Source organism: Protopterus annectens, chromosome 3.part0 (assembly GCF_019279795.1).
Source record: "Protopterus annectens isolate FY-2018-M chromosome 3.part0, PAN1.0, whole genome shotgun sequence".
Taxonomy (NCBI): domain Eukaryota; kingdom Metazoa; phylum Chordata; order Ceratodontiformes; family Protopteridae; genus Protopterus; species Protopterus annectens.
The window spans coordinates 28,483,434-28,498,276 of record NC_056731.1 but is presented as its reverse complement, the minus strand read 5'-3'; the positions used below and the strand labels follow the sequence as shown (position 1 = coordinate 28,498,276).

At 37.7% G+C, this 14,843-nt stretch overlaps 1 protein-coding gene across 1 annotated transcript in view; it reads right to left on the bottom strand.

Moving 5' to 3' along the window:
- Positions 1 to 478: 478 nt before the first annotated feature.
- Positions 479 to 14,843, bottom strand: part of LOC122797245 (uncharacterized protein C17orf98-like) — a 35,432-nt gene continuing 21,067 nt past the window's right edge. The window contains exon 3 of the mRNA XM_044066092.1: positions 479 to 1,025. Within this exon, the coding sequence (XP_043922027.1) occupies positions 868 to 1,025 (158 nt within the window). The 3' untranslated portion in view covers positions 479 to 867. The remainder of the gene's footprint in view (positions 1,026 to 14,843) is intronic.

Here is a 14,843-nt window from a genome sequence, read left to right as displayed (position 1 = left end):
TGTGCATCATCATCATCATCATCATCATCATCAGGACCCACTGCTCAGTCAGGTCTCACAGAACTAGGATGTTACGGCAGGTGTACATAAAGATATAAGAATACAGCTGGACAGCCTTCCTTAAACACAAGCTTGAGCTAAAGTAATTACTTTTAAAATTCCATTAATATGTTGTATACTGGCACCAAAAGATATTATACAAAAGGCAGGAGCAGCTATGAATATGATCTCCTTCTGTGCTCTCTCAGTGAGAGACAGCTGAGAATAAACACCACAAGCAGGAAACTGATGAAAACATAATAAAACAACAAAAAGGCTACCAGACAAAAATGTATTGCAATAAATTTTTGTCCAGTAGCCTTTTTGTTATTACAGCTGAGAATAAAACCTGATTATGTAAACAATCACTATCAAAAGTCCTTATACTTAGAACTCAGCTCAACCTTTATTATAGTACTTTACAACAAAACACTTTACTAAACAGATGAAATTCAATCTAGCAAATACTGAAGAGAAGTAATGCAAAAAAAAAAAAACTAAATAAAATAAATGTCAAGCCACAGGTGAAATACAGTATTAAGTTACCAGTTTAAATAACAATATGTAAGTATTTAGATAATAATTATGAAAACAACTCCATGCTTAGTGTACCATCCCACTTTATGAATTGTAGTCTTAGCCAAATTCATTATTAAAGCAGCAGGATTAACATAGCTGTTGAAAGGTATTTGTGAAACATATCAACACAATCTGTGTGCATCCAGAATTAAATGTCTAATTTTTCCTTCATAACACTACAAACCAATAATGACACATGATCTGAATATATCTTCTTCAAAATGTCAGGCTATAACAAATCAGCAGCTCCTAATGTAACGGAAGGTGAGTTACAAGCCCAAAGGTTGAAGGACATGTTCTTAACGAGTAGGTGTTTCTCCTGTAACCATGGAGACCATTATATCCTGGAACTGGTTTCAGGGATGTTAAAAATAGGCTGTGACCTCCTACTTCTTCTACTGAGTGACCTGCAAAACCAAAAACGTGGTTGATATTACTGACCTTTAACTGTGGGCAGTAAAAGTTTACTATATATCACAAAATGAATAATAAAACAAAGGAGAACAAAGTAGCTATAGCTAATAACTATGACATCAGACCTCTCAGTAAATCCATTGACACTATCCTGGACTTCAATGGCTCTAATCAGTTTTAAAACTAATATACAGTGAAAAAATAAAAAAAGGTGTTGTGTTTCATCATGATAGTGAAAATATTGATTATTAGGTTTTCTGTATGGCTTATATATTCTGCATTATATTCCACATTATGCATTGACTTTATGCTCATTAACCTCCTTCAGTAATTAGTAATGAAATTGTATTAACTATGGTAATGATCTTATTCTAATACAAGATTATTGTGAGGCATAACATTAAGACAAAAGAGATAAAAGCTGTATGTTACAGTGAAAACTATAAATAACCACAGCTAAAATAAAACTGGAAGACATCAGACTCCAGAGAAGACAGAAATTTCAAAAGACTAAGGTTTAGCCCATTGGTTTAGTCTATTGATATATACAATTGAATGAAATATTTATGTAATCTATAAAAATACCATCCTTATTTCATAACATGATACCTCTCAACCTCTTAGCACAAGATAATGGGGCAACAAAGGCTCAAAATTGGGACAGATTGCTCTTATAAAAGAAAGTTGTAGAATAACATAATTTGTGTTAGCATGCCTTTTCTGAAGGATATGAAGTCTGAAGCTCAAATGTATGCCACTATTTAGTGACTTCAGCCCTCAGTGATTTGTCAGAAAACCACAAATTTTATAAAGAACAGACCAAAAATATAAGGCAAAAATCTGGACATTCTAAGAAAACTGGTACAGTTGAGAGATATACATGAGCCTGACATGTACTTCTGCTTTCATTTTAAATTTTGAAATGCATGGAAAATGTATTGCAAAGTGTTTAATGTGCGGCACATACAGCTGTGTAAGGGAATGTATAAGCTAGCAGTTAACAGTCTTGTCATAAGGCAAGGTTCAAGCAGGGTGATAGTTCTTGATATAACAAGTGCCTAAACTGGAAATGTTATCCACTGCAAAGCATGAGAAAATTGTTGTTTTACCTACAAGCAACTGGGATTGAAGAATTAGCTCACACTCCAATAACCTCTGAATGTCATCAGTTATGGAAGGAAGTGATAGTCCAGTATTCCCAGCAACAATGCTACTGCTATATAAGAATCATACTAATGCAGCCAAACCACATAAGGAACAATCTGGAATGAAATATATCTCGGCCACGGATGTGAAGGATGCAGCTTCCTTACCACTGTCTTGTCCATAACAAATCATTCAATTCTTCTATGAAAATGTACAGTTAGTGAAGGGATGTCAGGTGCATGTGTGTATGTAGGGCAGAGGACAGTGAAGGCCTGTTTGAGGTTTACAGTATAGCACAGAGCCATGAAACAAGAACATGTAGAAAGGCAAGGATTGAACTCTTCCCCTCTTCTACAACAACCAAAAACAGCTTTACACAGTAGTGACAAGTACTGGTGCAGTGAAAACTTTTCTGCTGCTGCCACCTTGTGGCAGGAAGTGGTTAAAATTTGGACAGGTTACAAATGTTATAAATAAACAACTTTGTACATCATCTATTATTATCAAGAAATTCAAATATTAACATACTAAACATTAATGAATATACTACACAATAACTAACAAAATTAAAATAACCTAGAAGTCAGACAGCGTTAGAAGTTGATACAGTATGCATTTTATATTTTCAGTTGCACATTTACTATAATGTCCTATAGAATGCTGATTAAAAATAAAAATAGAGTGAATGAGCAGAACCTCTTTAATATAAAACAGCTTTACAATCAACAATTTCCAAAAACGGAATTCTATTTATATCTCCATTTCAAACACTAATGTCCAAGTTGCAAAAGTAAGCATGTCAGTGTGAGCCCTCAATGCTATAATGTTCAAGCCACAAACTGTTTTACTATAAAACAAGCCACAGTCTGACCAGACTATTTATTGAGTTTAACTATAAAACATAAAGAACTTATTGCTTTCATCCCATAAAAAACATCTTGGGACTTCTTCAGAGTTCATCCGTACAGTCTAACATCATTTCCGTTTATACAGCGACCATAATCAATAAAACAATTCACACAATTTAATATTTCAGTTTGAGAACAGTACTAATAAAATTCTTTCCTACAATTACAATAATATTAAAAAAATAAAAAATAATAAAATCCACATTTCATATAATTCTCTCCCTTAATTTTAAGACTAACACTGTTTATCAGCATTAATTGATTTGCACTTCCTTTAACAAATTCATTTTTTTTTATTGTGGACAGAGTTGTGATAAATGATAAAGACAAATTAGATCAGGGTTGCCAGTTCTGCAGTTTTTTCACCCAGTTGGGCTGCTTTGGAAAGTTCGTTGCTGGAAATTTGGAACAGTTGTGGGTTACGGTTTTTTGGGTTGGATTAATTTATTTACTGTAAGGAAATTAGTGACATCCTGGATTGGAAGGCAGAGCTGGGATGGGATTGGGAAGGTGAAAGGCAGGTGTCTTGTTGGCTTTGCCCTGTCTGTGTGCTAGCTAGTGTGCTTGTACTGTCATATGGCATGAGTCACATGACGTAAGTCTTTCTTTCATTGACTCAGCTTCTATGGGTGATGAGGAGGAGGCGTCTATGGGGCAGGAGCTTTACAAGTTATAACAGGGTATTTTTTTATTACTGTTCTCCTATTATTGAAGTCTATATTCTTTTTTCTATTCTTCTTTTACTTTCTTAAACAACAGTGGGATCCGAAGACAATTTTCCTGGAGCTAATGGCTGAAAAAGACATCGATCCTTCTTTCAACTTTCATGCATGGCAGGCCAGACCCATTTTGCCCAACACCAATGCCATGAAATTGATGACGGCTGGTAGTGGTAGGTAACACAGTGATGGGTACGTATCTCTTCTGCTATTCTTTTCTACATTTTTATATGGAGTGGGCAGTAGTTGACAAAATGTATTCAGCAATTAACAAGTGGGGAAACCTCTCTCCTAAATCTTGGGAGGAGAATAAAGGGGAGGGAAGCAAGGAAGTTTGCGTGAGTGTGTGGCAATTTTTTTTTTACTGTTTGTTTCATCTTCAGTTGGAGTAGGGACTTGTGACAACAATATTCTTTTGTGGATACATTTCTTGAGATTAGCTGTTTTTTGATGTTTTTTAAGTCCAAGTTCACGTTTTATACAGTGCTTTTTTTGTGGACACTTAATATTTATCTTTAAGTGTGTTAAGAAAAAAAAATTAATGGTTGTGGAAGGATGCCGCCATTTTAGGTGCCACTATTTCAATTCAATCATTTCTGTTCTTGATTTGTGTTGTGTGTAGTAGTTGGGTTAAGCTGTCGGCATAGTGTTAAACTTAAATGGATGGTAGTAACTAACCAGGTACATGAGTGTGCTTCCCCATTTGAATTGTACATTTAGTTTAAAGCTGCTTGCGTCATAGTTTACAAAACAGGAGATTGATTTAAACAGGGTTGTTTTAAAATATTGAAATTGTTACAACTCACTTCGTATGTACTTATCCTTTTACTGTAGTATTTAATTGGCTCAAGGTTTTTTCTGGCATTAACAAAGATAAGCCTTAAATTAAAGACATGCTAGTGTTTTTTTTAGATTGTCAGTCTAATCAATGAAATAAGTCTGTACTGCAGCCTTTACCCATCTGTCACTCACCCACTCACCCATCAAGGTCTAAAATTTAAAGGCCGCATTGTATTAAGGACTAAGGTCCTGAAAGAGAGGCTGGGGCTGAACTCTGTCATGAATACTGTAGCCAAAACAGAAAACACATCTTTGCTCCCCATCTAGCTAAAGACTGACCCATCTCCCAAGGAGTGACAAGAAATGCAAAACATGTCTGTACTTCTAGGTAAGTCGGGGGTTGAGCTTCTACAGAAAAGGACTGAAAGTTAGGGAAGGAGGGAGAAATTCCTCCTTTACTGCATTGCTTTCTGTTTAATGTATTCTTCCCCTCTCTCAGAAAGTCAAGACTGCCAAATAAAGACATAAATAAACATGGAACAAAGGCCCAAAATAGGGATGATTTTTAGATATTCCTCTTACAAACCTAGAAAGTTGATAGAATAACAGATTTTGCATTAGCATGAATTTTCTGAAGGATAAGTCTGAAACTCAAACATCTATCATTAGGTCATGCTTACTCAATCTGGTGAACATTTTTTAAAAAGGTCACCAAAACAATAGATGAAGGCAAAACGGTACACACTTCATTCTTTGACTTAGCCAAAGCTTTTAACACAATTCCCCACTCAGGCACAGTAGAAACACGAAATAAACTGGGAATAAACCTGTGTCACCTGCTGGACTGCCATCTGGCTCACAGGATGCAGATAATCAAAGCAGGGGAAAGTTACCTTCACAAAGAGACCAGCCATCAATAGAGTCCCCCATGGTTCTGTGTTGGAACCTCTCCTGTTTGCCATCTACTTTTCTGAAGTAAAAGTCTGTACTAAGGGCTCTGGCTGACTAAGTTTGCAGGTGACTACAAGCTAGGAGCAGTCATTGAATCCCCACATGGCTAATATGCCCCTAAGAGTTAACCCAGTTGTTTGGGATTTGGGAACATCAGCAGAGATACATTACTGAAAGGATACAAGATAACTAAACAACGTGTCCTATATTGGCCAACTCATAGCCCTGTTACTATACTCTGCACCCTACAGACTGCTAAGAGCCAGTTGTATAAGAAACTTGATAGAAGCTTTGTGCCACTTTTATAGTCAATAATTTATTTATGGTGCAGAGCATCCTTTATAATGCGTGGAATAGAGTATTTCTTCATATCCCCAAGAGTAAATAAGAACAAAATGCCATAAATCAGCTATAATTAAAGTTATAATACACCTTATTGTAACAAGAGACTGCGCATGATTAAAAAGTAATTTCATGGCTGTTGGGTTTCTTTTAGGCTGTAAACTTTGATTTAAGTCCAAGTGCAAACCATTCTGAATCCAACATCAAGAAGCTAGACCATTACGCTTTGATAACTGCCAGCGTTTTGTTAGGAAAAACTAACTATCGTTTGTATATTTAAAACTATTGAAAAAATTACTGGAAGCCAGGGGAGAGTGAAATGTGCCAGTTTCACTCATAGTTATGGGTAAGTGGTCACAGTATGAGAAGCAATACAGCAAAATTTGGAAAAAAGATGACACATTAAAGGAATGGATATGCAGTGTGCCTGATAATGATACTATTTCTTTCTGTCGGAATTGCAAATGTCACATTTGTGCCCATCATGTTGATTTAGTGAATCATGCTGGAATGACGAAACATAAATGAACACTGCACCATTTTCAAATGCACGGACTTTACATGATGTCAACTGTGATGTAAAAACTGTAGACAATACTGTCAAGGTAGCCGAGTTGAAGTTGGTGGCATGTGTTGCATGCCATTCCAGTATAGCAACAGTAGATCACATGGAAGACATTGTTAAAGACATTTCTGATAAAGACATAGCCCTCCACCAAACAAAATATTCCTCACTCATCAAGAATGTTCTCGGCCCAGCATGCATGAAGAATTAGTCTTGGACTTAGTCCAGTTATACAGTAAAGAAACAGCTTACTCCTTAATAATTGATGAAAGCACTGACATTGGTCTGGAAAAAAGCTCTGTGTGATGGTGTAATACTACAGTTGTTCACTAGGATCTATTATCACAACATTTCTTGGAATAATATCACTTGAATCAGGAACAGCAGAAGGAATATTCAGTGCAGTTACCAAGTTTCTTGAATCAAATGAACTACCAATTAACAAATGCTTGGCTTGGCAACTGATGGCTGTAATACTATGTGTGGAAAAAATAATTCAGTCATAAGACAGCTTCACAAAGTTTGTCTAGATATTCTGCAAATAAAGTGTATACATCATTCAATTCAACTAAGTTCATCTCATGCACTGAAGGTGATATGAAGAAACATTGAATTCATGATGTCCAAGACCTATAGCTACCATTCACCAGCTGAAATATAAGTGATTATTCGAGTGCATTAATGTTGGTAAAGAACCATTTAAGATTTTGAGGTTGTCAGACACTCATTGGCTGTCCATCACCTCCTACGTTTAGCAGATCCTTGATCAATATGATGAACTGAAGCTTCATTTTCAGAGAGTCAAAGACAAGCTGCTCGGCTACACGGCTGAGCTATGGTATCACATGTTCAGTTCACCAGAGAATAAACTTTACTTGCTGTTTCTGTGGCCATATTATAGGAACTGGACAGAATGAACAAATTATTCCAGTTAGACAAAGCAAGTCCTGCAAAGTTGCTGATTGAACTGTTAACTTTGTATCGAAACATGATTTGGCGAATTGTAAGACCAGCCATGTTTACATTGTGGGGAGCAACAATGGCTTTTGATATGGAAAACATGTTTAACCATCTACCCCTAGCAGCTACTAATTATGGCATTGAATACCACTTATTGTTACATGAGTCTAATATTGAGCACTCTTTGTAGAACAAATAAAACAGCGCTGTCATGATTTTCTGTTGGAAGTCCTAAGGGAACTGTGTCAGAGATTGCCGGCAAATGTGCAGCAGCAAGAGTCTCTGGCTGATCTCTCAACTTCTGTCGTCCTTGGAGCACAGAAACCACAACTGTCAAAGTTGTCATTTTTAACTTTGTACAAGGGGCATTTGGGAGATTATTGGATCTGAACTGACACAATGTCATGGCCACACTTCAGCAATAATGACGTTGAGCAGTTTTGGATAACTGTAGCAAATCAAACCGATGTTTCGGGGTATTTTGACTTCTTCTAGCTGGGACATTTTACTTGAGTGTGTTGATGCCTTTCAGTAATGCAGCCATAGAAAGAATTTTCTCTGAAATGAATCTGATTAAAATGAAACTGAGAAACAGAATGCAGCAAGGCATGCTAGAAGCTTTGTTATGCATTACAAGCTACATGAAGCACAAAGGGATCTGTTGCAATGGATTTATCCTAACAACAGCAATGCTGAGTAAATTCAATTTGAACATTTATTTGACCAATGATCATGACAATGATGGTCTACCTGATGAATATTTTGTGGTTACAAATAAATATCAAGTAATTAAGATTAAATATTAGTAATTCATGATATATTTTACAATTAGTTTTATCACGTTGCCAGCACCTGCAGTCTCTTGTTAGAATAATAAAGGCAAAACTAAAAGATGGCAGCTCAGTAGAAGTAAAGGTTCCGCAAAAATGTTAATAAATGTAGATAAAACAGTCCAAAACGTATATAACATCCACGGGACCACCACGGCAACCAAAAACTAAAGATGTATATGCCAAACAATTATCATAGACTTTTTCAGTCAATAACTGGAACGAAATAAAACGTATATTCTGATTTTATTATTAACAAAGTTAGCGCTTTCACCACAAAGGCTTCATCAGACTTTATTATCCCTTATTGAAAAAAGAATGCATGTCTATTCATTTCACCGACATAATAATCCAATTAATTTTCTCAAGTGATGCTAATTGGCTTTGCAGTCATTTCACCATCAGTAAGAAAATAATATAGAAACAAACCTGGAGAGCCTTTTACTTCATGGGTTGAACCATTTTGTGAAGAAGGAATGTAATGGCTATACGTTAACACTTGAGTATCACAAAGCTGTCTCCTTTCATATTAGTATCACATTACACTGAGTTGCTCTTTACCTCTTCATTTTCTGCAGCTATTTTCAAGAAACCAAAGTGCAAAAATGTGTGTGTGTTTGCGAAAATACCCCCAGAGGAATACATCTGGTGGCTAGAGGTACTCAGACTCAAACGCTGTACCTTGGGTACAGGGTTAAAAGAGCCTAAAGTCCCTAGCTGCCACCACATGTGAATGTATGCCTCACATTTTTGTTCTGTTCCTCATTACATCTCTGGTTTTCAGGATTTTGCATTTGTATTTCAAACTTCATATTCTTCAGAAAATAAATGGTAAAACAAAACCTTTTATTCTAGCAATTTTCTAAGTTTATAAGATTAGTATTTGAAATGTGTCCCTAGTCTGGGGATGTATTCCCCCATTATTGGCTTTGTTCTGTTTTTTTTTTGTGCTAAGAGGTTGAGAGCTATGGTGAAAAGTGAGAACTGAATTCACTAAATGATAGGCATTTCAGTTTCAGTCTTCCTGTCTTCCAGGAAACTGCTGATTTGGCTTAGTGGTATTTTGCTCTGACTGTAGTGCACAGGGACCAGGGTGAAATGCACAGTGGTAGCACAATATTTTATTCAAGCAACTTTTAATGTGTCCCTGTTTTTTTTACCTTTTGTCCCCCCATTGAAAATAAGTGCAAAAAGCTGTGCACATGTCTTACACTACTGTGATATATATATATATATATATATATATATATATATATATATATATATATATATATATATATACATATATATATATATATATATATATATATTGTGTGTGTGTAGAAATAGACTATTATCATGGAAATGTTCTGAATAGGGCAGTTTTGTCATTATTGGTGCATGCATTTTGCTTCATTGCCTACTGTAAAAATGTTCAAACAATAAATTTAAAATGCAGTTGTGTGTGGAAGTAGACTTTTATGATGGAAATGTTCTGAATAGGGCAGTTTTGTCATTACTGGTTCATGCATTTTGCTTCATTGCCTACTGGAAAATGTTTAAACAATAGATTTAAACTGTGCTCTAACTTAAGTCTAACAAGAGTTTTGTATTATACAAGGAATATAATTTAATAAAGTCAGGAAGGTGTATCCAAGAACATATGTATGTGTCTTGTTTTGTGTGCAAGGGGCCTCTGATTTGAAAACAGCCCAGAGGTAATCTTTATCCACTGGCCAGATGCATTTTCTTTGGATGTGGTGTGGGTTTCAATTCTGTTTCAATTAATGTGAGTTTCAAGGGCAGAGAAGTTTTAATGCCAAGTCTATTTTCATTGTGAGACACTATTGCTTTGTTTAGCAAATATCTATTAGTGTTTGTACATTGTGCTAAAAAATGTAAAAAATAAAATCCAAATAATCATTGTAGAAGTAAAGCAGTATGCACACATTTACTGTTTATGGTAAATGGAGTGAAACAGCCAGATAATGAGACATAGCAATGGCTGCAGGGGGACTCTGGTGCTATATGTTGGTTCTGTTCTTCAGTTTGTGTTTGAAAGTTGGTATTCCACAATTCCATTGGAGTGGGCGGGGTTGTGTAATTATGTATGCAAATTTTACATTAATCAGCGTACATATTTTTACCTATTTTTCATGGTCCTTGTCCAGATTTTTGAATTTTCCAGGTTGAGAGGTATGATTCCGGATCCTGGCCAAGGCTCTCGCTTTACCCATTGTGCCTTTTTTAGACAATGTCCCAAAGGCAAACCTTCTAACATAAAAGATCTGTCAAAAAGCAAATTGAAAGTCATGCTGCTTAAAGCTAGGAACCTTAACCTGAAAATGCACTCACTGGAGGCTCTACTGGCACTGGAAGATGCTCACGTCTATGCAGTCATGGAAACTTGGCTCAGGGCTCCAGAGAACACCTATGCCTTACCAGGCTATACCTCATTCTACACATTCTGACCACAAAATGAGGTCGGGAAGACTAAGGGCGGTGGAATCTCTCTCTTCATTAAGGATAGGCACACCTCCAGACTGGTATGCCAGCATGACGCACTAGAACTACTCCAGGTGCAACTGACAGTTGGCAAGACACCCATTCAAGTTATAGCTAGCTACAGACCCCCCATCTATGACTCGGGATACGCACTCCTCCTTCCCGGACCTACTTGACTCCATCAACGTACCCCTTAACACACTGATCCTTGGTGACTTCAACTACCCCACCACTGACTGGGTGAACTATTCCTGCACTAATGCACTCACCCAACAATTCTTTGACTTCATCATTGCTAATGCATTAGACCAGCTCATCTCATCCCCCACAAGGGGAGATAACATTCTGGACTTGGTTCCCTCCAACATGAATGACCGCTGCACAACTCCCATTGTATGCTCTTCCCTGGTGAGATCAGATCATTGGTCTGTCTCATTCAAAGTTTCTATCCCACCCACCCACCACCCCCCCCCCCAGTCATAACCAGGCTAAAAAACTTCTCAAAAGCGGACTACAACCTCCTAAGGCAGGGTATATCAGTAGCGTCACCCACTACCTGCCTCAGAGGATGCAGACAACTATGCTGAACAGTACGCCAATGCAGTATACAAGCACCTCTACAATTGTATGGACTCAACCATACCCAACAGAACAAAAACCTGCTCCTCAAGGAAACACAAACCTGTCTGGTGGACATCCTCTATCAACAGGCTTTACAACAAAAGGAAGAAACTGTTGTCCAAGGGTAAAAAGGAGCAAATTCCAAATTAGAAAAACTCCCTCCTTAGCCTCAACAAGCAAATTAGATCACTAGTGAAAACCTCCAAAGCACATTATGAATCAAAACTAGTCTCCAAAACAAAGGGAAAACCACAAAACCTTCTTCAGTTACGTCAGAAACCTCCATGGCAAGCCCCAGGTTTGTTCAGAATTAGTACTTAATGGTATCACTTACACTGATCCTGTTGACTTAGCCAACCTGCTAGCAGATAGGTTCAGCACAAACTTCACCCCCCTGTATCCCCCAAAGGCTCATTCAACATCCTCGATACTTGTCCTACACCTTACATCTCTGTAGATCAAGTGTTAAAGGCCCTATCCAAGGCAACTAACACAGCTTCCATGGGACCTGATAGTATCCCAGACTGTATTCTGCACCATCTCCATCAAGAACTAGCTTCGCCATTGAGCACGCTATTCAACCACAGCCTAGGTACAGGCTTCATTTCAGCAGAGTGGAGAACTGCCATTGTCATCCCTTTGCACAAAGGTGGTGCCACTACTGACCCTGAAAACTATCACCCCATTAACTTGACAATTCTGATCTGTAAAGCCATGCAGTGTATTGTTATGGATCTCATAAACAAGGACATAGCAATCTCCAAGCACTTGACCCCACCCAGTTTGGATTCATCAAGGGCAGATCTTGTCTGTTGAACCTGGTTGACTTCTTTGAAACTGTCACCAAGGCCTCAGATGAGGGAAAGCCAGTACATATAGCTTACCTTGACTTGGCCAAGGCCTTTGAAACAATCCCTGACTCTGGCATCATTGAAAAGCTAACACAACTTAGCATAAATCCCTATGTCATCAGATGGGTGGCCAACTCTCTCACTGATAGGATGCACAAGGTCAAAATAGGTGCCTCCACCTCTGACAGTAGACCTATCACTAGTGGTGTTCCCCAGGGATCTGTCCTGGGACCCCTACTGTTTGGCATCTACTTCTCAGAGGTCCAGGTAAAGACAAAGGCCTGTGGCTGACCAAGTTTGTGGATGACTATAAGTTGGGTGCTCCCATTGGTTCCCCACATGATGTTAACATACTACAAGAGGGTCTCACAGCAACAAATGACTGGTGCCAAAGTCATGGCCTTAAGTTAAATGCAAAAAAATGTATTATCATACCATTCTGCAAAAACATGGCCTCTACTGATTACCACATCAATGGCAACCCCCTAAGTGTACACCCTGTGGTGAGAGACCTGGAAACTCAGGTTGGCAACAATCTCCCATTCGACCATCATGTAGTGACAGTGGTCAGAAAAGCCTTTTACTTGGCACATCTCATAAATAAAGGGATTTCATCTAGAAAAAAGGAGGTTATTACCTCTCTCTCTGCTCCTCCCTCATTAGGCCAATAATCGAGTATAACACCCCAGTTTGGTATGTACCTCTCCAAACACCTGCACCAACTGAAAAGGCCATAAAAATACCTCACAAAGAGAATCAATGGCCTCCAAACACTTGTCCTATGTGGACAGGCTCAAATCGCTATCACTCTACCCAGTATCGTACAGATTGCTCATAGGTGACCTATGTCTCGCCTACAAGGCAATTTTGGACCCTGTCCTACTAGAGATGCTCCATATCCGTAAGTCTAACTCCTCACACATTACCCACACAAAAGGCCTAAATCTAATATGTGACATCAACAAAACCAGGTTTGTCTCCCAGAGGCTCCCCTGTCTCTTGGAATAGACTTCCCATACACGTCAAACAGGGTACCAAGATGACCCTCTTCAAGCGCAACCTTGATGAGTGGATGGGAAACCACAAATTTGTCACAGGGGTTCCACATGTGTCCCTCATTGACAGGGGTGACAGGTCCTGACTGAGGTTTCTTTTCTTGGGGATAAACTCTTGGCTAGGCTTGTAAGGGTCTCAGGGCCATTAGCCTAGTAACCTCCTATAATACTATGATCCCATGAACTCTGAAGAAATCCCGAGGTGTTTTTATAAGATGAAAGCACTAAGGTCTTTATGTTTTGTATTTAAACTCAATAAATAGTTTGGTATAATCGTGGATTGTTATATAGTAAACAGTTTGTGGTTTGAACATCACAGCATTGAGGGCTGACACTGGCACACTTACTTTTTCAAGTAGTTGTTTTTTTCTTGTCCTGGTTACTAATATCCAAGGTACCTGTTTATTCTTAAATTTATCTTTAATCACCTAATCTTTTTTAGTAACCTCCAGTTTATGTAACTCAAGTATTAAATAGACAAGGTTTTCTCCAGTGAGGAGTAGTTTTCCATTTTTGATAATTACCTTTTTACTAAAGAAACTATAAATCTAAGAATGCTAACTCATTTGGGGGCCCACCAACAACATTGAACAAGAACAAACAAAACATTTTACATCACTTCTTTTACCAGCTTTCTTCTCCCAAATGTGTTTCAGGCAGCACATTCAGAAACTGTTGCTTTCATTTGCTATGAATTATAGCAAAACTAGGCAAGAATATGCAAATATAAGAAATGTTAGCCATTCAGCCATTTGAATAATGGGTAATGATTATTTTGCCAAATATATCCTTTCATGTAGTCAGCTGGAAAATCTCCAGTGTAATACTTTTTTAATTTGTTTTTTTACTTTTTGTTCCATTTGTGTATGCTGCGGTGGTGCAGTGGTAGCATTGTTGCCTCACAGCAAGAGGTTCTCCCATTCAGTTCTCGGCTGGAGTGCGGGGAGTGCCTTCTGTGTGAAGTCTGCATGTCCTCCCCGCAGTTGGGTGGCATTCGAAAGATATGCGTAAATGGGCGTACCTTCGTTGAAGGTTGGATGTCGAGCTGGCACCTTGGCGTTTGTGAAAATCTACTGCCAATCATTAGCGGACTGGAGTTCCACTGTGGCGACCCCTAACCGGGAAAAGATGAAAAACAAACAACAACAACTTTTTATTCCATTTGAGAAGTTTCAATTTTTCTTAATATTTAAACACTCGATTGTAACAGTATTTCTTTCCAATTAATCTGACTGCTGTGAGATCATATGATCAGATCAGAAGTTAGCTAAAAGAACATAAAACAAGTTACTGTAGCAATGGTAGTAAATTAGAATAATAAATAATTCCTGAAAACCATATTATATGTACTGTAATTACAGTACACTGCCAAACTCATTATGTATACACTGGACAAAAGAAAATGTTATTCTGTGTAGTGAAGTGAGTTCTAATAAAACAGAAGACCTTCTTTGTTCTGTATTAGTAACTATAGTAAAATGAAAACATGGGTATTTTTTACTGGCTAGATGGCTGCATATGGAGCTAGCTTTCCAGTGATTAGCTCTAAAATAGGAGTGGGTTGTCAGAAAAATAGACTTCATTAAAAAAATATGTATT